Here is a 22,153-nt window from a genome sequence, read left to right as displayed (position 1 = left end):
GTTAGGACATCAACATAAATTTTGGGGGGGCACAATTCAATCCATAAAACCCCAGGGAGCAATTCTACTCTGACACACACGGGGTCATCATGAGTCGGAATCAAGTGGACAGCAACCAACAACCAACAACATAATTCAATCCCTAAGATATGGTGAAGGATTATTAAATACATACTATAGTTTGAAACATATTTACTAATTTACATATGCACAAATATTTAAATTTACTGAGCAAATATTAAAACACAATAAAGGAAATTAAAGCCCCCCAAATTTAACCACTATTTGTATACTTTAATTCAACTGTTTCTATATTTTGCTCATTCTCAAATCTTTCTTCATTAATGTAAGTTTAATATATGTAAAATCATAGTACAGAGATACTGTTGTTTTTTTTATTTAAAATTACTTTGAAATATTTTAGAGATAACTAATGTTCCACTACCTAAATCTACCAGTTCAACGCCCCTGTAACATACTTGGAAAGAAAGAATATGGCATGTCAGTGACCTCTGAAAATTGTCATAATGTCTGAGTTATACCTGACTCAAAGGTATTATTCATGAATCAGTAAAATTTAATAAAGCTCAATATTAAACAAAGACTGATTTCAAAATAACAAGTTGCCATTTTGTGATCCTGCTGGATTTTGTTCCAACTAAAGATTTCTAATTGAACTATTTAGGAAAAGTTATAAAGTACAGTCCCTGGGTTATGAAAGAGATTCATTCCTAACTATGTCTTCAAGAATTTCTAGAAGTCGGAACAGGTGCATACAGTTCTTACTAAGCCTTACTTTAGTGCAAGAAAAGGTTCTAAACATTTTCAGTGATTTAAAAGCTGCACTTGTAAGCAAGTAAAGGTGACTGGAATAAAGAATTTGTTTTGAGTAGGGGTTGGTTCAATCGTTTCAAAGTGAGGGTAAATTTACATAATATTAAAGGGCAAGTATGAGTTGCTCATCAATTGGGACTGCCTATAATTTTAATCTTAAAAGTTAAAGGAAGATCAATAACTGATACTGACTTCAGACTAAAATGTTCTTAGTAACACAAATAATACTGACCATGACAAAATGTTTACCTAAATATGAATTCACCTTTAATGAGTGAGCAAGAGCTTGAGTGACTAAATATTTGCAATCAAAACACAGGTATGACTTAAAAATACACAGACAGTACTGCAGCATTCATGCAATCGAACGTTATCAACTTCCACGGAACAGCTCTGACAGGGATCACAATAGAAGGTCCCAGACAGAGCAGGATAAAAACGTGGAACAAAATTCAAATTCACAAATAAAGACCAGATTTACTGGTCTGACAGAAACTGGAGGAACCCTGGAGACTATGGCCCCAGACACCCTGCTAACTCAGAACTGAAGCCACTCCTGAAGTCCACCTCTCAGTCAAAGATTAGACAGGCCTATAAAATGATCACGCACGTGAGGAAAGTGCTTCGTAGTTCAGTCAACTATACAAGACCACATAGGTAACACCTGCTCAAAAACAAAGACACGAAGGCAGAAAGGGGCAGAAAAACTGGATAAATGGACAGAGGGAACCTGGGGTGTAAAGCTAAAGGGCGAGAGTGCTGACATATTGCAGGGATCGCAACCAATGTCACAAAACAATTTGTGTACAAATTCTTCAATAAGAAACTAATTTGCACTGTAAACTTTCACCTAAACCAAAAACCAAAACACCAAACTCACTGCTGTCAAGTTGATTCTGACTCACAGCAACCCTACAGGACAGAGTAGAACTACACCACAGGGTTTCCAAGGAGTGGCTGGTGGATGTGAACTGCTGACCTTTTGTTTTGGTTAGCAGCCAAGCTCTTAGCCACTGTGCCACCAGGGCTCCAACTTTTATCTGAAACACAACAAAATTTTTTTTAAAAACTTCCATGGAAAAGTTGAAATCTAAATAGAAATTGAAATTGATGTCAGTTTACTTCTGAGAACTTGCTATACTTGGCAAACTGCTTCCTCTTTGATAGCACCATGGTTTCAGTTCTAAATAAAGACTCATTATAAGCCACAATGTTTCCTAAATATAAAATATGCAGCAGTTTATTAACTCCACTTCCATCTTCTACAAACAACCATGGTTATAACTATCAATCACTTTAAAGTCAGATTTAAATTTCAAGATTTTTCCTATGATTTATTATATACCACTTTGGAAATTTCCTAACTGTATTACCTAATGTGGTTTTTACTGCAACCCTTTCCTAAAAACTTACCTAAAATGATGATACTGGTAACTGTCACTTTTTCCTCCATGAATTAAAACAAACAACAACAACACATGAGCCAGATTATCTCTGGATCCCTCTGTGTTATCTGATCATGTCACTATTAAGCAAACATAGGACATAACCAGTCCAGGAATGAGGAAATGAATTGGCTATGCCTAAACATTTAAATGTGGTAGAAAATAGAATAGCACTGACATACACCAATAAAAATTTGATAGCTTTAAAATAAACTGTCGATCTCTCTGCAATTCATGCGTTACTACTTCTTAGCTACGGACTGCATGAACCAAGTTATTTAATCTCTCACTGCCTCAGTTTCTATATATATAGGTACAACCATGAAATATAACTCATCATAGATTTGTTGAGAGGATTAAGGCAGTTAAAGTGCTTAGCAAAGTGCCTGGTACAGAATAACAACTCAATAAACGATGTGTTATTCTTGTTATCTCTCTTCAATGGAGTTTTAAAGGCTTTCTGGAAACTTCAGAAACCTCACATTGAAAAAGTTGACTCTGGTGACAGGAAAAAAAAATTTACTGTGAAGACGAGGGTACTAAATTTATTAATCTACAAATATTTGTTGAACGTGTACACCGTACCTAGTCATAGAGTACTACCAGAGTAAGTAAGATGATACCTGCCTCCCAGTAACTCTTCTAATTAGTATTAGAAGGAGAGGAGTACAGGGATGATGCCCTCCCCCCGTAGGTATTAACTGAGATTGAAAAAAAAAATACCTGGAATATTAGTTCAAATCAAGGTGAGCTCTCTGTTGGGCATTTCACAGCAGATGCAAGAAAGCTAGCCTGGAAACACAAGGGCTTTAGATTGAGGGTCTGTGAAAAACGAAGTGGACTAGTTAGGGTTTTAAGGATTTTAAACAATAGTGACAATTAGTGGCAGCCTGGTTTATTCTATTCCTCGAAGTAAAAACCTGCCACAGAACTGGAATATAAGCATGTATTTGATGGACTCATGACATCACTGAATCACTCAACAGTTTCCCTTCTTTCCTTCCTTTCCTCCCTCCTTCCTCCCACAAATATTTACTGAATGCCTACTACCTAACAGGTAGTGTAAGGTGCTGGGAATAACAGGATACTCAGATGATGACTATACCTGGTTTGATTAGAAAAACTTTTTTGTAGATAATCCCAGAATAAAACTAGGCAAGTTTATTTTACCAGCACTATTTCATTTTCTTCTAAATGACTAGGTTGCTTTCTCATTACAACTTAAAGAATTTTACACTTTCAAGATTGCATATTTGCACTTTTTTTTACATTTCAGATATATATCAAAAGCATGCGTTCTGAAACTCCATCCTGAAAACTCTGGCCACTTAAAGTATATTGAATGAGGAAGTTTAGGGACCTGAACATAAGAAGAGGCAGAATACTACTACTCTAGACCTGGACATGAGCCCTTAGTTTTAAAATATCAAAGCAATTTTGTCAGATGTCAGAAAACAACAATAAACAATTAACCCTGGTAGGAAAAAGGGAAAGAAAGGACAATTTAGAGGTAGATCTGGGCCTAACAAATACAACTAACCTCAACAAAGCATTCCAAGATTTATGAAAACTGGAAACCTTAGACAAGTTACTCAATCTTCCCACACCTCAGTTTCCCCATCTATAGACTGATGGTAACATACAGTGCCTGCTTCCAAAGGGTTGTTGTGAGGACTTAGGAGTTATTACAGGTAAAGCCTGGCACACAATAAATGCCTCATACACGCTATTACAGCATCTCTCCAATATCTGATTAGTGAACAATACATCCTGACAAAAGTAAACAATAGCTCTAAATAGAGGGAGTGTTCAAAAGTAGCACAATACAGGGACAGGTAGGAAGTCACAGAACTGTCCAGACAGTCACGTAGGAGTATTTAAGAAAGCAGAGGTGAAGCATAGGTCACAATGAACCTGCTTTTATTTTTAAATAAATTTACTTTTTTTTTTTAATAATTACATTCTATATTTAACAAAATTTCAATAACTTCCAATGACTTTACATTGCCCTAATAAAAATGATATTGATAAGAAAGAGTCTACTTCTTGTGACACAGAATCAGGAACTCCACCCATGGTCTGTTCAGCTTGCATACGTCACAACTGATTGGACACAGTCCCTGTGGGCATGGCATTTCATCCAGACGGGACGGTTCATTAGTCATAATTACTATAACTGTACAGCAGAGACTGCACTTTTATCCCATCATACATCTTCGATCAAGCTGCTTCAATTTCTGCTTCATCAGCATATGAAGTTACATTATTGGAGCTATTTTCCAATCGGTGATTAACACAGATTATGCTTTTTATCAAAACATGTATTTGGTCTTCACATTTAACAGTGAGGGCCCGGATCTGACCACCATTTGACCTCTGATATTTCAAAAGCACCTAAACACCATGAATCACCAACTGAAATCCAGAATGTTGCAGAGAAAATTAAACAAAGAAAAGAACTGACCTGTGTTAAAAGCAGAAGATGACTGCACTTATCTAAATTGAGACTAACCATATTTGCAGCAGCTTCTCATTAAACATTAAATTGCACACCAGAAGAACACGTCATACATATTTATTGTTTTGCACTGTCACTTTCAAGAGACTCATACCACAATTAGTGTTTATCTCAAACTATAAGCTACATAAAGAAATTTCCCATGAAGCTCGAAGACAAAAGTAATAGAGGATTGTTGAAGAAGGTTAAAGAACAGATGGATAATAGATTTCACTGAACTCTAAAGCATGACACACTTACTCCAGGAAGGAAAATGCTGCCAAAACATGGTTAAAATGTAAGACACTGAATGAAATTGATGTGTCAGGAAATTTTTCTTCTAAGTTCTTCTGGAGAACAATGGGGGACTAAAAGGCCTGTCTCACTATTTTTGTGTCTCACTATTTTCATGTCCAAAGTGTCCCCACTGCAGGCTGCATGAACAATCATAATCGACAGTTACATGCAGGCACTGAGGCTGCAAAAATCCCAGAGTAATTAGTGTTGTCTGAATGCAATGACATCTGTGTTCTCATGGTTCTCGAGACATGTCAGGCCAATAAGACATATATGAAAAAATATGACAAGCATTGCAAATGCCCTCCTGAAAGGTCTTACACTTGGGGGAAAGCTGGAGAAATAATACATGTCATCTTCTTTTTGTAAGCAACATATTTAAGATTAAAAGATCTAAAAAGGCCTTTTGAGCCATTCATTCTCTTTTTGTAACTACAAAGCATTTATTCAGAATACTGCAATGTGGTGTGAAAAAGCCTGCCGCAAGTTTGTCTCTTTTTAAAACTTTCTTAACACCTGCGATTCCACGCAGTGGGCAATATACGTACCTATTCCTGTAAGGAGCAAAACAGGGAGCACATCTTATTAACATTCCTTGATTTTTTTTTTTTTTTTTTTTACATTTTAATTTAAAAATAATCTCTCTTAATACTGGACATAAGATAGTTTCAAAGTTGTAAATTAAATGCCTTAGAAGTGCATTTGCATTTTTCCTTATAACAGGCTGCCACGCTGATTGTCTTTACAAGTCTTTGTTTTAGGGCGCCTACTGTCTCTGCCGAGGCTGCCTGTGGCTGAGTCCTCTCTCTCTGGGCTGCAGCAGTATGTCTGAGCGTGCACTTGCTCCAAGAAAGACATTAGTCATCATTAACAGAAGCACTGACACCAAATCTAAGTGCCTCTCCACAATGACCAAGTGGCAATCATCTTCCTCTTACACTGTCACTGCTGATTAGGATTTTCTTTCATGAAAATTTAATTTGTCCCCCTTTCTGCAGCTTATTTTTTTTCATTCTTGAAAAAAACACAGTATCCAGCAAAGATTGCAAATGCAGCAAAATAAGCTGTACCTATAATACGGCTAATGATAAAAGAGTCCAAGATACTCAGCTAAATATTTTACCTAAGCCAAAAGAAAAACACAGATTAGGTGAACAATTAATAGAGGAAAAATGATTCATCTAAAACGAATCCTGCTTTAAGACTCAGTAAGTCACAAAAAGTGCCTAATTCTAAAGATCTGAATAAGATTTCCCCTCATACATTAATTACACAACCCCAAAGCTTCTTTAAACTGGAGACAACAACACTTCAAGAGTAGCCTTCTTCCACTACACTGTGAATTTGTATTTTTTTTTTTTAAAAAAAAGTGAGTATTCACACAGACACATCACTGCAAATTTTAAAAACCTATTTCAGTATTTCGGCAGCCATACCTTCATTGTGCCATTCTGTAACTAAGAGAGAAAAAAAAGAATTTCTAATTGCATTGGACAAATGAAATGATTCACGCGGCCATGCACAGCACTCTGCAGAGACGATGCCACAACCTCACTTACACTCTGGTTCTGTGCGCCATCATCGCGCGAAGCAAGACACTGTGGCGAGAGCCTGTTTAAGGAAGTTTTAAAGACATTTACTTTCCTGTTCTATTTCAATTTGTTTAAAGGTTTCTTTTTTAAATGTAAGCATGTGATAGAGTTTGCAAGGATCCCAGTACAGCCCAAACTCCTACTTCTACTTATAAATATTATCGTGTCTTTGTATTACTGACATATTGTAAAAAACAAAAAAGATTGGTTTAAATTTAAAATAACTCTATTTAATATTCCTTTTACAACATGTGTAGTTTTAAGGCAAAATCTTCACACTTTCTGTGTTTAAGTGAACATAAATCGTATCTATCTTTAAATGTAAATATTCATATGAAATACTTTCAAAATAATCAGTCTCATTTCTTTTCAAATTCAGAAGCAACCATAATTCATCAAACTTTAATCATGAAATGTTCCTTCTGACTATTTTATTGTGAAAAGTAATATAAAATGGATTTGAAGGTCAAATAGCAACTGCTTAGTGGCTAATACATCATATTTACAAATGGTTCAAGTTTTAAGTAAAAGTTGGTCTGCAGTTAAAATATTTAAGAGGTTAAGAAGTAAAATGGATTTTGAAAAGCAGTTTCTAACAGCTGAACTTTCAAATGGGATATCTTTGCTTAAAGAAGAAGCTGGTACAACATAAAAGCAAAACTATTCCATAATAACCCAGCTTAATAGCCTCGCAGAGAATGCTTACAAACGACTGGCTTGTTTCTAACTTTATTTCTTAACTAAGGAAATCGGCTTCTTAAGTTCTCAAAAGCTTATAAGTATATTCTGATTTTCAAAGTTGCAAAGACTTTTCCAAAACAAAACTTCCAAAAGTTACGATATAATTACTGACCCCACCGCAAGACCTAGTACATGTTCAAGTAAAGAAGTTTGGCTCTATAACTTCCACCTCTCAACCTAAGCCTCCAAGTCACTTGTCAGTTAAAGGCTGGGCGATTTATTGACTGCCTCTGGATGCATACTGTCAGTGCTGAAGGAAATATGAGGCTGGGTTGTCGCTACTGTTCTGGAGCTCATTGATAATGACATACCTGCTTCTGTCACCCATTACCCATACTACAAACTACTTAGACCTAACTGAAAAATCAATAGCCTACTTGCACTGGTTCCTGTGGCTGCCTCCTTTGATTGTCAGCTCCTGTCTAGGGTCAGCACTTACATGAAAGGGGCTGTGACTGCCTGATGCTTTCAGGACAACCTAACGATATGAAACTAGCCAACAGAACAGTAAATTCTGTCTCCCTGCCCTCCTCATCAATTAGGCTTTGACTAGGCTTGCCTGTAGAAACCTGACCTTTTAAGTTTAGGTGAATATGGACTAGCTGAACACACCATTGCCCTCAGCACTGAGCCAGGAAATCTACTGACAGGTTAAACAAAACAGAAGGTTGTAACTGTCATAATTTGCATTGCACTTTCACGCCAACAAGGGTGTTATCAGTAGGGGCAAGCCCTAGAACACACAACTCCAGCACCCTTAAGCCATGCTACTCATAAATTTTCAAGTGAAGTGAGATAAAACATAAATTCACAAATAGCAATGCATTTCTCATCTCTCAGTCTTTCAGGTTTGCACTTCGCAAACTCACAGTGTCCATCAAACAACTCTCTCGGTGGTCACCTGGTACTGCCTTGCGTTAATGAGGGACTTGCAATGAACACAGAAGTAAAAATAACCCAACTATCAGATTTAAAACTATTTTGGAGGGAATTTAAAATACAGCAGATTGACTGACTTGTATCTACAAATGAGAACAATTAGATCTCAATACGTAATTTTTCCTTGCTTCACCTTCCCTCCCTCAAAAAATATCCATAAGCTTAGCACAAATAATAAGTTATCACGTAAGTGAGAGGAGGTGTTGAAATTATTTCCTACCATGGTACTCTGATACAGCATCTTTTACAGTTTGAGGGAAAACTAAGAACATCTGTAAAATAAAAGATGTTAACACTTTTATGCTTGTCAGATCTCCTGGTGAAAACAAGTGAAAAGTATGAGAAAGTAGTACAAAACTTTCCTTTCTTCAGTGACTCATGTTTTGAGAATCATTTCCCTGCTTAAGATCTATCTTTTAACACAATATGAACATGGTAATATTATAACTGCTTATAGCAATGTTTCCTCTCTAAGGAGAAAGTTGACTCTGTTTTTTAAAAAGTTTATAGTAAACTTGAACTTCCTTTGGCTTCAAGAGCTAATATTTACAGAACATCCAATCTTAATGAAAATGTCAGAAACAGTGAGAGCTTATTTAACATTTCAGAAAAAAACACACCTGCTAATCTCATGCACATCTTTAAACATATTATTCTTCTAAATATACAAGAAGAGTGTTGCAAAGACCTGTTTCGATTTCACATTATGATTCAACTCCTATTAAGCAATCATTAGCATATTTTTAGAATTTCTTCCAAGTTGCTACTTGATCTGTCTCACAACTAGCTCCAATCTATAATTTATAAATTTGTCCCTTAAATCTAGAATATAGACTACACCCATCTGTCAGTTACTCTTTTCTATGATTTTTTTCATGTTAAAATACTCATACACCTACCTTACCCAGTCCCACCTACCACCTACCTTACCCAGTCCCACCTACCTTAGAGAAGCATCAAATGTCTAAACTTCCCCAGAAAGACTTCTGATTTGAAACAAACTAATAAAGATATCAACAACTTGGATCATGTTAATGGTAGAAAATTATAGACTTTTCTACCTATAAAAGAAGAGATCATCTTGTTCAAACCCCTCATTTTCAAATGAGAAAACAGTGGGCAGCGATATGACTGGATCAAGGTCACCGACACAGTCTGTAGCCTCGCCGGGAGACAAATACAGGGCTTTTTGTTCTCTAGACTGATGCTCTTCTGACACTCTCATACTGCCCTCTTTTATTTTATCTAATCACCTAAGCTGTGTGACAACAACAATCTTACATTTCTTAAAAATGCAGAGGTTTGCATCATTCAAGTGACGCTACAATTTATAGAAGGTTTTTTACTAATTTGCAGAAAAGATTAGACATGTTATACAGAGAGCTGGACCAATAAACCAAGGTAGAACAAATAACTATTAGAAATAGAGGACCTAATTAAGTATGGTTGAAACCTTTTACTGATCTAATATGATGATTAATTATGCATCTGGTAGCCTTTCTGGTCCTTTGTATATACCTATCTGATAGCAAAGTGAAAGGGCATGGACAGTGTCTAGTCCCAGCAAGCAAATCATTTGCAAACAGTCATAGCCATAGATCAAAGATCTTCCACTCTATCTAGGCTGATTTAAACCTACTAACCCAGATTTTGTCTACAGACAAAACTAGTCAGAAAATAAGAGAATGACTCTTTAGGATCCAAAGATAATAAGGGAAGATAGAGAAAATTCAGAAAAGAAACAGACTGGCAGAACCTTGATAGCCATAGGCCAAGACAGCTGTTTTATATCCTAGCTTTATTTCAGATGGTTAAAGTTTCCATTCCTTAGATCATCAAATATTATTTCAATTATACTACACAGATGTCTTCTATACATAGATTGGAGCCAGTAAAGGATTTTTTTTTTTTTTTGGTTGCTGCCCTCTGATTCACTACAAGGAATCAGAGAAACTTCTCTGTGCATCACTTTTACTCTAAGTCACAAGGATTGAAGGAAGAAATAGGCTAGATTTTTAACATTTCCATTAAAAATAACACTAAGTCTATTTAAAATTCCCTGTAATTTTAGGAGATTGATGCCAAATTACTACTAACAACAATAATATAGAGTGCTGTAGGCCCAATGTATTTTAAAATAAACTAAGATTTAAAATGGTTAGTTTTCATAAAGTATACCAAAATATACCCAATATGATACACTTTCCTGATAATTTTAAACAAAAAAGTCTCATATAATCTGAAAGAAATATAGAACATAATGCTAAGCCTTAGACTTTGAACAAAGTACAGCTCAGTTCACTGGTAGTTTAGAACATGGAGCTCAGTGAATTACTAAGACAAGGTCACAGTTTAGACTCCAAATGAACCAACCAGTTAACTTCAACACTGTGTCGCACTGGTATCATCTATGTCCCTAATCTCAGTCATCTGTTTCATAAATGTCTAGCACTGATCGCAAGGGCAAGTGGAAACATGAGTGGCTCTAAAACCCCAAGAAACAGATCCTGCATAATGTGGGTCAAAAGTATTATCTTCATAAACAAAGACTCTAACACCTTCTCTAAATCATAAAATTAGCTTTTGATTTTCTTTAGCATCAAATTCAATATTGACTAATACTGATTTTCCTGTACATCTTCTGGAAAATTAAAGATCAGTAAAATTTGGTTCTCTATAAGAAAGAGCCTCAAACAATAATCCACAAATTATATAATCATTCCTTAAATAGTTAAGAATTGAATGTACTAAAAATACCCTTTCATCTGTTGAGGATTATACTGAGTTATGGAAGCCAAAGTGTGTTGGGAGGTAAAATTTAATATTTACCTCAAAGTACATTTATATGTCCAAATTATTAAAAGAAAAAGAATTTCATTTGCTCTAAATTTCCAGAAAAACTGTTTAACTATATATGGAAACAATCTAATTGCTACAAATAAAAAATGTGTATATTTAAAATCAGATAAAGCTAAATGACTTCTTGGTAAGCCCGAAAGACATACAGCAACATAAGTGAGACTGTCACAGATTCGATGAAAACACCTTCTGAAAAAAAAACACTGAATTAACTTTGGTTTTCTTAAAATTTCATATCCTAGCTCAATAACACAATATTTACTTTTCAGTCAGGTTAAAAGCCACTTAATGTTTCTGAGTACAAGTACTGTACTCTATCGTTGTACAATCTGGTGAGATCAAATTGTGTATAGTTTATAAAGTATTCATATATACAGTCGTTATTCAACTTGGAAAAAACCTAACATATTTCATACTCTCACTTTTCTCATCCTACCAAAATTTTACAATTAGACTTTTATGCTTTAATAATAGCCTAATAGGTGGAAACATCGATAATCATATATTTTATCCAAGATAATCTAAACAAACTTACACGGCCCCCACAAAACAATACCAGTCAAAAGTACATAAAAAAGTTCTCTTTCAGTACAGTTTGATACACTTACCACATGCAAAGCTGAAGCTATTGCTTTTACCTGACAGAACATTATCTTAAATTCAAACTGTTCAAAAAGAACAATACCCTTGGGTTACAAATCAAGAGATTACAAGATTTAAAAAAAAAAAAACTATTTTGTGAGACGGAAAAAAACTTTTGTTTCAGCACTATGTTTGACCATTTAAATTGATAGACACTAAAGTGAACTAAGTACCAATAGCTTAGAAACAGTCTCTATGATACTTCAGAGTTTTGTAAAATTAGATCACTTGACAAGAGAATGAAATATAATTTTACTTTGACTTTTAATTTGGATAGTATAATCTCACCACTATTTTTGTTAAAGCTTCTTACAGATATTTTGATATAATTGCTTCAATAAAATTTCATCAACTACACACTAACAAATTGTACCTGTTATTTACTTTTCGTTTTTACTGGAATAGTTTTTAAAGTCAGAGATTTTAATAATGTTTTATTTCCCCATTTACATTCTGACCTTTCACTGACCTAACATGATGAATTTTCTTAGGAATCAAACATCTTTATAAACATGTCAAATGATTATGTAGATAAAGATTTAGCAACCACATAAGTGCTTCAAAGTTAGAGAATAAAATAAGTGCAGGTAAACATGTGGTCCTTTGTTTTCTAAAGCATAAATGCTTCAAAGAATATTAAGTCAATAAATAATCTGATTATTTTTTAAAGACTTTTCCTGGAAAACAAAATCATATAATCTAAAATGTGTGTACTCTTTAGTAAAGATTACTGAAATACTATATACTATTTCTACAGATAGTAAAATAAGTCTCGGTGATCTGATAAAATAGAGAATGCACCAAGTTGTAACTCCATACACACATTTCTGAGGAAAGATCAGCAAAAAATAAAACAGTTTAAGAATTCTGTATGTTCTGGAAATGTAAACAGGATTATAACTGTCAGATGTACAGAAGCACTGACTTCAGCCATTAGTTTGGTTTTGCTTCTGAGAAACACAACATGAACTACTGAGTCATTTCTTTTCAAATCCATACATTCCCTACAGCAGTTCAAGCTTCATCAGCAGGGCAGGAATGTACAAAAATGGCAGGCAAAGGGCATTACTTTTTCTTTTTCCTCCCATACTGTTGTCCTATAAATGGAAGACAGGGTTTGCTTCTCAAAGCACTTCAGCTGAGACTGTTTAAGTCAATTGCTGAGGAAATACATAACCGAAGTGTCTATGCAATTGGATCGTTTACTTCTTTTCATGAGAATTTTGAGAAAATCAAGTACTATATTATCTTAGAATAAAAAATTATAAAGTTAGCATTTTAGCTTATTTGCCTATTGTTCTTTAATTAGAAGTATTTTCTGGTTTGTAAAATATATTCTCCCTCAACCTATCACCTTATTTTTGCACTATTTATAAAGTACCCGGTATAATTGGCCCTGAAATTAAAATATGCCAATTGCCTTTTGGGATTATCATATTTGTTTAAGTAGCTAATTTTTTTTCATCACTAAAGAGAATAGTCAATTGATAATTACCAGTTGATTTAATCATAAGCAAGCAAAAACAGGATATTATTTGTAATCTGGCTACTTCTCTGGACCTTAAACAGTTACATTTCAAAAAACTAAAACTAATTGTAACAACTAATACAGTAACTGCTATAATTTGATTCAATTTTTTTAAATGATTGGAATTTTCAGACTGAAGTTTTAAAGATACACATACTTTAGTTTATAGTTACCAAAAGCATGCCCATCTTGGTATTATCTACATCCTCATAAAATGTTCCTAGTGTAATGATGGTGATGGTACAGCCTAGAGAAGTCTGCAGGTTCTGACTACAAGCAATCCAAAACAAAAAAGCCCATTCACACCCTTAGCGTCCTCCTTCTCCTTGCAGGAACTGTAGCTAGCCCAACACCATAGCTCTGGGCAGAAGCATGCTGATGTTGGCACTGCCTAAACCAAACAAACAAGATGTTTAACAGTCAAATAAAATGTCCTGCAGCCTCCCTAATGAATTTGTCAAGGACCATCAGATTTCGCTCCCCCTCCTTTGCCTCATTAACTCAAGTATGATGAGACGGATTATAACAAGAGAATACAGATCAATCGGTCTGAAGACTTCAAGTGGCTTTTAGCCTCTAGAGTTTCTCTCCCTCTCACTTGGTCTCCTTTAATAGAATACGGTATCTTCTGCAGAAGGGGCTGCCACTTCATTTTAATACACCATCAAGGAGCTGCTGATGGACTTCTACACTAACATACATAAAAGCAGAGGTGACAGGGGCTCTTCAATTACAGCCTCCTCAGATACCGTTTCCCCCTTCAATTATTCAGCCAGAGGAAGAGCGGATCCGCAAACACACAGCTGAAGCAGCTCTCGCAGCACAGGCAGCTAGGGAGTAGGGAGCTGGAGATGGGGGGAGAGGGTGGGGGGACCAGCAAGAGGGTGCATTATTGCTGGAAGTGTTTAAGTTTATTGTTCGAATGATGTTTCTAATTAGTAGCAGGGCAATAAATTAAAGTCGCCTTTGTTTAACTGATTTATTATTTACTAGAGCATCTACCTTAGACAGGGTAAATTGGTAATGAATTGTTTTTAAATCAAAACATTTGGAACGTTTTTATCATCGCTCAGTCTCTGTATGGAAAAGTGGAGAAACGCGGGGATAAGTGGGCGAGGAAACTCGGTGGTGCTTAACAGAGCCTGGATCAGAGCAGGGTTGGGGTGTCCGGCGAGGGATGGCGCGAAGACCCGCGTGGCCCGGGCCGCCCAGCCAGAGAAAGGAGGGCGCGGGCAGAGGGCGCCCCGAGCCTTTCAGAGGACCCGGGGCCGGCGGCGCCCCGCGAGAGGCCTGAGAACGGACAACTGCCCGTCACCCCGGGGCTGTTTGCAAACACTCACTCCCAGCAGGATCGTGGGCCGCTCCCGTCCACTCCCGGCCAGAGGCAAGAGAGAAGCAGCCGCCTCGAGGGGCAGGGAAGGAAAGCGCCGCACCCTCTAGCCCCGCCATCAGTCTCCGCCCAGTAACTGCCCTCTGCAGAGACTGCCGCGGATCCTCTCCGGGCGGGTCAGACAACTTCCTGCACCAAGTGCCCCTCCTGCCCAGTGATACTTCCCAGGGCGAGGGTGTTACCGCGCGGGGAATAACCGGGTTACCGACAGGGTCCTGGCTTCCCACCAGCGCCCATCCCAAAGGCGCCGCGACTCCTCTCGATCCTTCAGCCGCCAAGTGTTCCGGGACACAGGCTGCTTCCCGCAAGAAGGCTGGAGACCGCATCCGCCCCAAATCCCAGTCATTCCGGAGAAATTGCCTTAAACTCTCAGTCCCAGAGTTTCGCGTACGCTTACTTAGGACTGTTCTTCCCAACTCCTCGCCACTGAAGACTGATCCTAAACAATAACTCCGACTCGATTTAAAAAAAAAAAAAATTTTTTTAAGCCAACTAGTTCTTCAGAAAGGGCCTTAGGGGCAACAAGAGTGGAAAGGTAACGAGGCACCGGTGGTCCACGCCACAGACTTAAGAAAGAAGTAAAAAGCCCAAGTGTCTGACATCAAGTAAATGGGGAAGAAATTAACTTTCCCCAGACAACTGATTGCAGGTTCTCCTGGTCCGCCTTTAGGAGGCCAAGCCAAGTCCTCGAATCTTTCCAAAGACGCACAATGGGGTTTTGCAAAACGAAGTTTTTGCCTGTCGGCTTCCAAGATTCTTATTCTTACCGCATACTTCAAGGCTGGAAGATAACCCCCGAAATCAAATCAAAATTAATCCTATTTCCACCACACCAATATGTCTTTTAAAAAGACTCAGAATCCAGACACCTTAAGTTCAAACATAAACCATCAATGTTAAAATACCAAAAGGCTGCAATGATTACAGCTTGTAAGGAGAACGCATATACTAAAGACACACGCATGAGTTTCACCGAAATGCCAAGGGAGGTAAGCCATCTGTGTAATCAATAACAGGGTAGTTATAGATTTCTGCAGCACTAAAGTCTTTTAAGGCAAGAGTCAATTATGAAAATAAAATCATTCTGTAAGTGAAACTCTGTACTACTTGAGAATATATGCAAAATTCGATTTTCATTAACATTTTAAGAAAACTCTAACTCAGGTTCACATTTGCTTCCGTTCATTTTTATTTTTTCAAACAATTTTAAGGGCTTATTGTAATTTAAAAGCATGTCCTACAAAATTCTACCATATATAAATTTGCACCATTCCTCACAACTTAATCAGAATATTTTCCCTCTAGTAACTAGTTTTTTTTTTTTTAGTTCCGGTAACAATAAAATAATGGTATCAAATATATCTGAATCTTAATTATGAAATAATTATCAAACAAGGTGCTTGGACTATTTTTGCCCTGCCCCTTTTTTTCAACAGCTATGGAAATGACTGAAAGGAGATTTATGGTCATACATCCTCATTCTATATCCCTTCCACCCCCCACTGGTACACACATACAGCAATCACTCGGGCTCTAGGCAACAATGGGAGGGGGGGAAGGAAAGAGGAACACTTTGCACAAGGCGAAGCCCTGGGTCCTTTCCAAGATTGCCTTTCCTTCTCCCACTTGCCTTCACGCCAAAGTAATTTTTGTTAGAGTTTGTGCCTCTTCCTTACAGTGTTGATAGGTTACCAAAAAAAGTAAACCTTCCCGAACTACTCTCCCTGATTATTCCTGCCATCTTCAAGAGAGTCTCATTTACATAGACTTTCTCTTTTTCTTCCTTGCAATTGATGAGAAAGGAGGATAAAGAAGAGGAGGCTGTGAAATGTGTGCGAGCGTTTGGCTTGTACCATCCCCTCTTATTTTCTTCTCTCTTTACCCCCTTTCTTTATCATGTGCAGCGGTGACTGCTACCGTCCGCCAAGCGTGCCTGTCTTCTCTCCGGGATTGGCTAAAGCACTGACAGCTCGGATAGCGATTGTAGGAACTGAAGCTCCACCTCCCTCATGATGGCCCTGGGACCATTCATAAACTAAATAACTCCAGGAAACAGCAAGACAGAGAAAGAGAGAGAGAGAGAGAGAGAGATTGAGATTGAAGGGAAAGAGGGAGAGACGTCGCAGGGGAGGAGGGAAAGACGACTCCGAAAGTGGAATCCGTACAGGCAACCTAAAGGGGGAGAAGAAAACCCCGAATCGTTATAACTACAACCCAGATGCAACGCAAGCAACGACTTCGTCACATTAAAGTAGATTTTTTGAGTGCCAAAATTATAAATTACGAAGCAGAAATGAATATCAAACAACTTCCTGAGGTTTGCACCTAGAGAATGACAAGACGAACCCACTACAAACAAACAAACCCAGTCCAGGAAACGCCTCCAGTAGGAAAAGAGGAACAGCGCGACAACACGACCCCCCGAGAAGAGACGAGACCAACACGCTGAGAGCGTAGGGCGCCGGCAACCTCCGAGTGTGCCGCGGACGGAGTTGCACTTCGCAGCTCTCAGGGCATTAATTACAACCTTCACCTTTCATTTGGGGGAGGGTGAGGAAGAAGGCACTCACCTACGCAGAGTGAAGAAGCCACACCAGTGTGGGAGAGAAGTTTAAGAAAGAACCACTGAAATGTTTCGCTTTTATCTTTAAATTTACTTTGGCACTTAAAAGACTTCGTTTTCAGATTTCTGGGCAATCTCTTCCACGAATGCAGGGAACTAAGCCCAACCCCCTGAAAACCTGAAATTTAAAAAAAAAAAAAAAAATTTTTTTTTCTTTACCCTTCTGTCGCCTACCATCATTCTCATTTTACGTATCAAGAGAAAACAAAAAGTCCCAGCCGGCACTTTTTTCAAAGATCACATTTTTTCTTATTTTCTGGAGGAGAAAAGAGCTTTCCAAAGAGTGAGCCGGCGACAGCGTCGGCGGGTCAACCCAGGTGGAAAGCAAGAGTGAAAGTGGGGCGTAGGGGGAGCGCACCGCCTGTTTTGCAAGCCGCAGGGCCACCACCAGTGCGTGAGCCTTGGATCCCTCAACGTACTGCGAGACGCCGGTGTACAGCCCGGACCTGTGCCCCAACATGATCGCCGCTCAGGCCAAGCTGGTTTACCAGCTCAATAAATACTACACGGAGCGCTGCCAGGCGCGCAAGGCGGCCATCGCCAAGACCATCCGAGAAGTCTGTAAGGTGGTCTCGGACGTGCTCAAGGAAGTGGAGGTGCAGGAGCCTCGCTTCATCAGCTCCCTGAGCGAGATCGATGCCCGCTACGAGGGGCTGGAGGTCATCTCGCCCACCGAATTCGAGGTGGTGCTCTACCTAAACCAGATGGGCGTCTTCAACTTCGTGGACGACGGCTCGCTGCCCGGCTGCGCGGTGCTCAAACTGAGCGATGGACGGAAGCGGAGCATGTCTCTCTGGGTCGAGTTCATCACAGCGTCCGGATACCTCTCGGCGCGCAAGATCCGCTCGCGCTTCCAGACGCTGGTGGCACAGGCGGTGGACAAATGCAGCTATCGGGATGTGGTCAAAATGATCGCCGACACCAGTGAGGTCAAGTTACGCATCCGCGAGCGCTACGTGGTGCAAATCACTCCGGCGTTCAAGTGCACCGGGATCTGGCCTCGCAGCGCGGCGCAGTGGCCTATGCCCCACATCCCCTGGCCGGGCCCCAATCGGGTGGCGGAGGTCAAGGCCGAGGGATTCAACTTGCTCTCGAAGGAGTGCTACTCGCTGACAGGCAAGCAGAGCTCGGCGGAGAGCGACGCCTGGGTGCTCCAGTTCGGCGAGGCGGAGAACCGGCTGCTGATGGGCGGCTGCCGAAACAAGTGCCTCTCGGTGCTGAAGACGCTGAGGGACCGCCACCTGGAGCTGCCCGGCCAGCCGCTCAACAACTACCACATGAAGACGCTGCTGCTGTACGAGTGCGAGAAACACCCGCGGGAAACGGACTGGGACGAGGCGTGCCTGGGCGACCGGCTCAACGGCATCTTGCTGCAGCTCATCTCCTGCCTGCAGTGCCGCCGCTGCCCCCACTACTTTCTGCCCAACCTCGACCTCTTCCAGGGCAAGCCCCACTCGGCCCTGGAGAGCGCTGCCAAGCAGACCTGGAGGTTGGCCAGGGAGATTCTCACCAATCCCAAAAGCCTGGACAAGCTATAGGGTGCTGGGGCTGCTTGAAAAGCGACACAGACCGGCTCCCTCTCGCAGACACACAATGCACACAACTCGGCGACAAACAGCGGAAACTCCGCACACAAACTTTTATGTAAGCCACCTGAGAGAAACATGAACCGGGCTGAAGAGCTGCGTTAATTCACGAGCAAACAAAAAGAGGGCAAACGAACAAAAACGTATCACGTTCTTGCACAAAAGTAAAATCGTTCTCTTCCAAACAATGTGAATTTAAAAGGTCACGCAAAAGAAGCGATCGGACTTTACCACCACGAAATGAAACCCAAGGTACATTTTCAAATCAATGTATAGTAGTTTTTCCCCTTTTCCTTCTTTTCCCTCTTCGTTCTCTGGCGCGCGCTCTCTCTCTCTCCTTTCATTTTGTTTTTGGTTGCCTGTATGTTGTCACCAAGTGAAAAAAATTATTTAACTATATGTAAAATTTCTCTTTAAAAACAGTTTTACTGATGTTAAATGTATCTCAGTGCCAATGTCAGACTGCGCCCTTCCTTCTATTGCACCTCTACCCTCACCTTAACCAGTCTTGTTGAAAACAGTAATAAAAATATGACTTTAACTTTACACTGACTGTTTTGTGGATTGTTCTTACAGAAAGGCAGGTGAGATCACAGGGTTATAATTTACAGTGAAGAGAAGTTGAACTTGAACTGAATGCAAGGAGCTTCTATTGAAAGTCTGATTTGGAAAATTTACAAATACAGTCCATTAGCTATACAATTTGCCACCAAAATCCTTAGAAAAGAGAAACTACTAATTTTACCCAACTATAATATATTTTTGTGGGTTTTAAGATTAAAAGTAATATTTCACATCTGCAAAAAGAAAATAGTATAAAAAATATATTTCTATCCTAACTTTTGAGACAGAAAATAAACACCATTTCATGTTAAAAATTGATACGATTTTTTTTTTACCATAAGTCTAAAAAATTCAATCTGTGTCTGAAAGGCAAAGGAAATATTTATGGGTCTTTTTTGAATAGTCAATACTTTACTTTTAGTCATATGTGCTATTCAAGCTTTGAATGATAAAAACTTCAGACAATCACACCAACAAAACAATGCAATAGTTACTGCAGAATACTCCTACCCCCCATATGGTGGTGATAGGAACAAACCAGATTTTTTAATGACTTCCATTTTAAAATGGCTGTATTATAAATCCCATAACTATGCTCATCTTTATCAAATTTCAAAAATTATTCTGAAACTGCTCATGTGCAATTCAAACAAAAAAATGTTGCCATCATTTTTATGACCACAGACAAATTGCTGTTCCAAGAATGTGCAACTAAGGAAAGTACCTTCCTTCCCTTCCTGCTTTACTGAGGTGACAACCCAGTGCACCGATTTCAACTTTAACAAAGGTTTCCTTCTAATGCAAGGAAATAATTGATTAGAAAATTAATTAGTAACATTAAGAACATCCCAAATGAACTGTTTTGTCTTCCTCATTTTGAAGACAACTATATATGCCATTAAATATGCTAACGATGAGGCACACACAGGTACAGAATATATGTCAGATGTGACCCTATAATATTTAAAACGTGTTCTTTGAAATCAGTCCTGTTTCTTAGTTTATTGAGAAGATCCGTTAATGAGAGGTATAGGAAAAAGTGTTCTGAACAGCAATTTTCAAGATCAGAAGAAGTTTGAGTAGGGGAGGAGGTGCATCAGAGATGAGCTGCGCAACAGCAGAGGTGGATGAAAAACGAGGAAGCTGCTCAGGCTCTGAAACTCAGTTCACTAGACAAAACTGGCTTAAGTTCTAAGACTACTATCCGCTGGTAAAAGAAGTTTTCTGGTAGAAATATAAACTTTGACCTTATCAGTTCTGAATCGTCTCTATTCTTTCAACCTACATTACTTATGTCTATTTTTCTGGTCTTTCAGGCTATTGATGTAGAATAAACTCACCATAATACTAAGTTGTTCAGACAAATATACTAGTTTTTTTTTTTTTTTAAATAACAAAAACACATTTACTCTCTGGGGAAAATGTTTTTTGATTCTTAACAGCATTTACAAAGCAATCAGTAAATGCTTATATTTACAAAGGAAATGATCTAAGGGTAGAGTATTCAGTTTAAAAGATAAAAATAGTATCTTAAGATGATCATTTTTTAACTCACAAAAGCATCTACAACATTAGTCACAAATTTACATTAGACACAAATCTCCCTACCACAAAAAGTTTTTAAGTCTTGACAATGCTGCAAAAGACCAAAAATCCCCCAAATTCAGTATCCTCATTTCTTCATTTAATGCAGATACCACCAAGAAAAAAAAAAAACAAAAAAAACGCAGCAGCACAAATTTCCTCGTTTACAAAATACATAAAGTACAAATGTCTACACGAAATAAAAAATTCTTCAACTAATTAGGAGAAATTTTCTAGCAAGTATAAATTACCAAGAGTTTTGATTTCTGGAGTATTAGGCAAGTTGTAATAGTACAAGATGACTGCTGTGATTCGGCTTAAAGATCTGGTACTTCACCAGCAACAGGGAAAAAATTTTAATGATGCTGCATAGAATAAGACCAGAGAGATATAAAAGTTATAACTTCACCCAAAGGAGCAAATAACTTCACAGAGCTTAATCTTAAAGACTGTCGGAGGTTCTGAGAATAATTCATGAGACATCTTTAAATTAATCAGATTTTAGATTTTAAGCCATTTGTGTCCAAAAGCATAATAAAATATTCTGAATTAAACTCAAAAACTACCAGAAATGAGAGTTTTAAGTAATGTTGGTTACCTTCCTTTCCTAAAGAAGGTAAAATACATTGTCAAACATTTCAGCCACGTAGTAAAGTAGAAAATTTTACTGACTGATGTAAATTCAGAACTAGTGTGAAGTTTTTTCTACATCAGATTAGATGAATTATCAACCTCAACACAATAGTTCCATCACAGCCTTCCTGTCACACAGTTTATCTAATCATCTTAATAAAGGCAGCAATACTGAAACAAAGCGCTGGAAACATGCATAAAACATGTTTGTTTGCAAGGTGTTTAATAAAATTATAACATTTTCATTAAGAGCTACTTTGAAATGCTTCCAAAATCATTAAGATTTAATAATTCACATACAATTTTAAAAAACCTTCTACCAATAAACTCAGAATGTATGTGTGTATGTGTATGTGTGTTAGCCATCAGTCTATAAATAAATTATTCCGATTTTTCAAA

General features: G+C 38.2%; 2 protein-coding genes across 2 annotated transcripts in view; one reads left to right on the top strand and one right to left on the bottom strand.

The window, feature by feature from the left end:
• LRBA (LPS responsive beige-like anchor protein) overlaps positions 1-22,153 on the bottom strand; it is a 769,624-nt gene that overhangs the window by 311,282 nt on the left and 436,189 nt on the right. The gene's annotated exons all lie outside the window — the stretch shown is intronic.
• MAB21L2 (mab-21 like 2) lies at positions 17,363-19,329 on the top strand. The gene has a single exon (XM_049905215.1). It carries the CDS (start codon positions 17,846-17,848, stop codon positions 18,923-18,925), a length of 1,080 nt encoding a protein of 359 aa, XP_049761172.1. The 5' UTR covers positions 17,363-17,845; the 3' UTR covers positions 18,926-19,329.

This window comes from Elephas maximus, chromosome 13, assembly GCF_024166365.1.
Source record: "Elephas maximus indicus isolate mEleMax1 chromosome 13, mEleMax1 primary haplotype, whole genome shotgun sequence".
Taxonomy (NCBI): Eukaryota; Metazoa; Chordata; class Mammalia; order Proboscidea; family Elephantidae; genus Elephas; species Elephas maximus.
This window is presented reverse-complemented; position numbering and strand designations above follow the sequence as displayed.

Coding starts and splice junctions, on each gene's coding strand:
- MAB21L2 (XM_049905215.1), top strand. CDS start 17,846: ATGATCGCCGCTCAGGCCAAGCTGGTTTACCAGCTCAATAAATACTAC.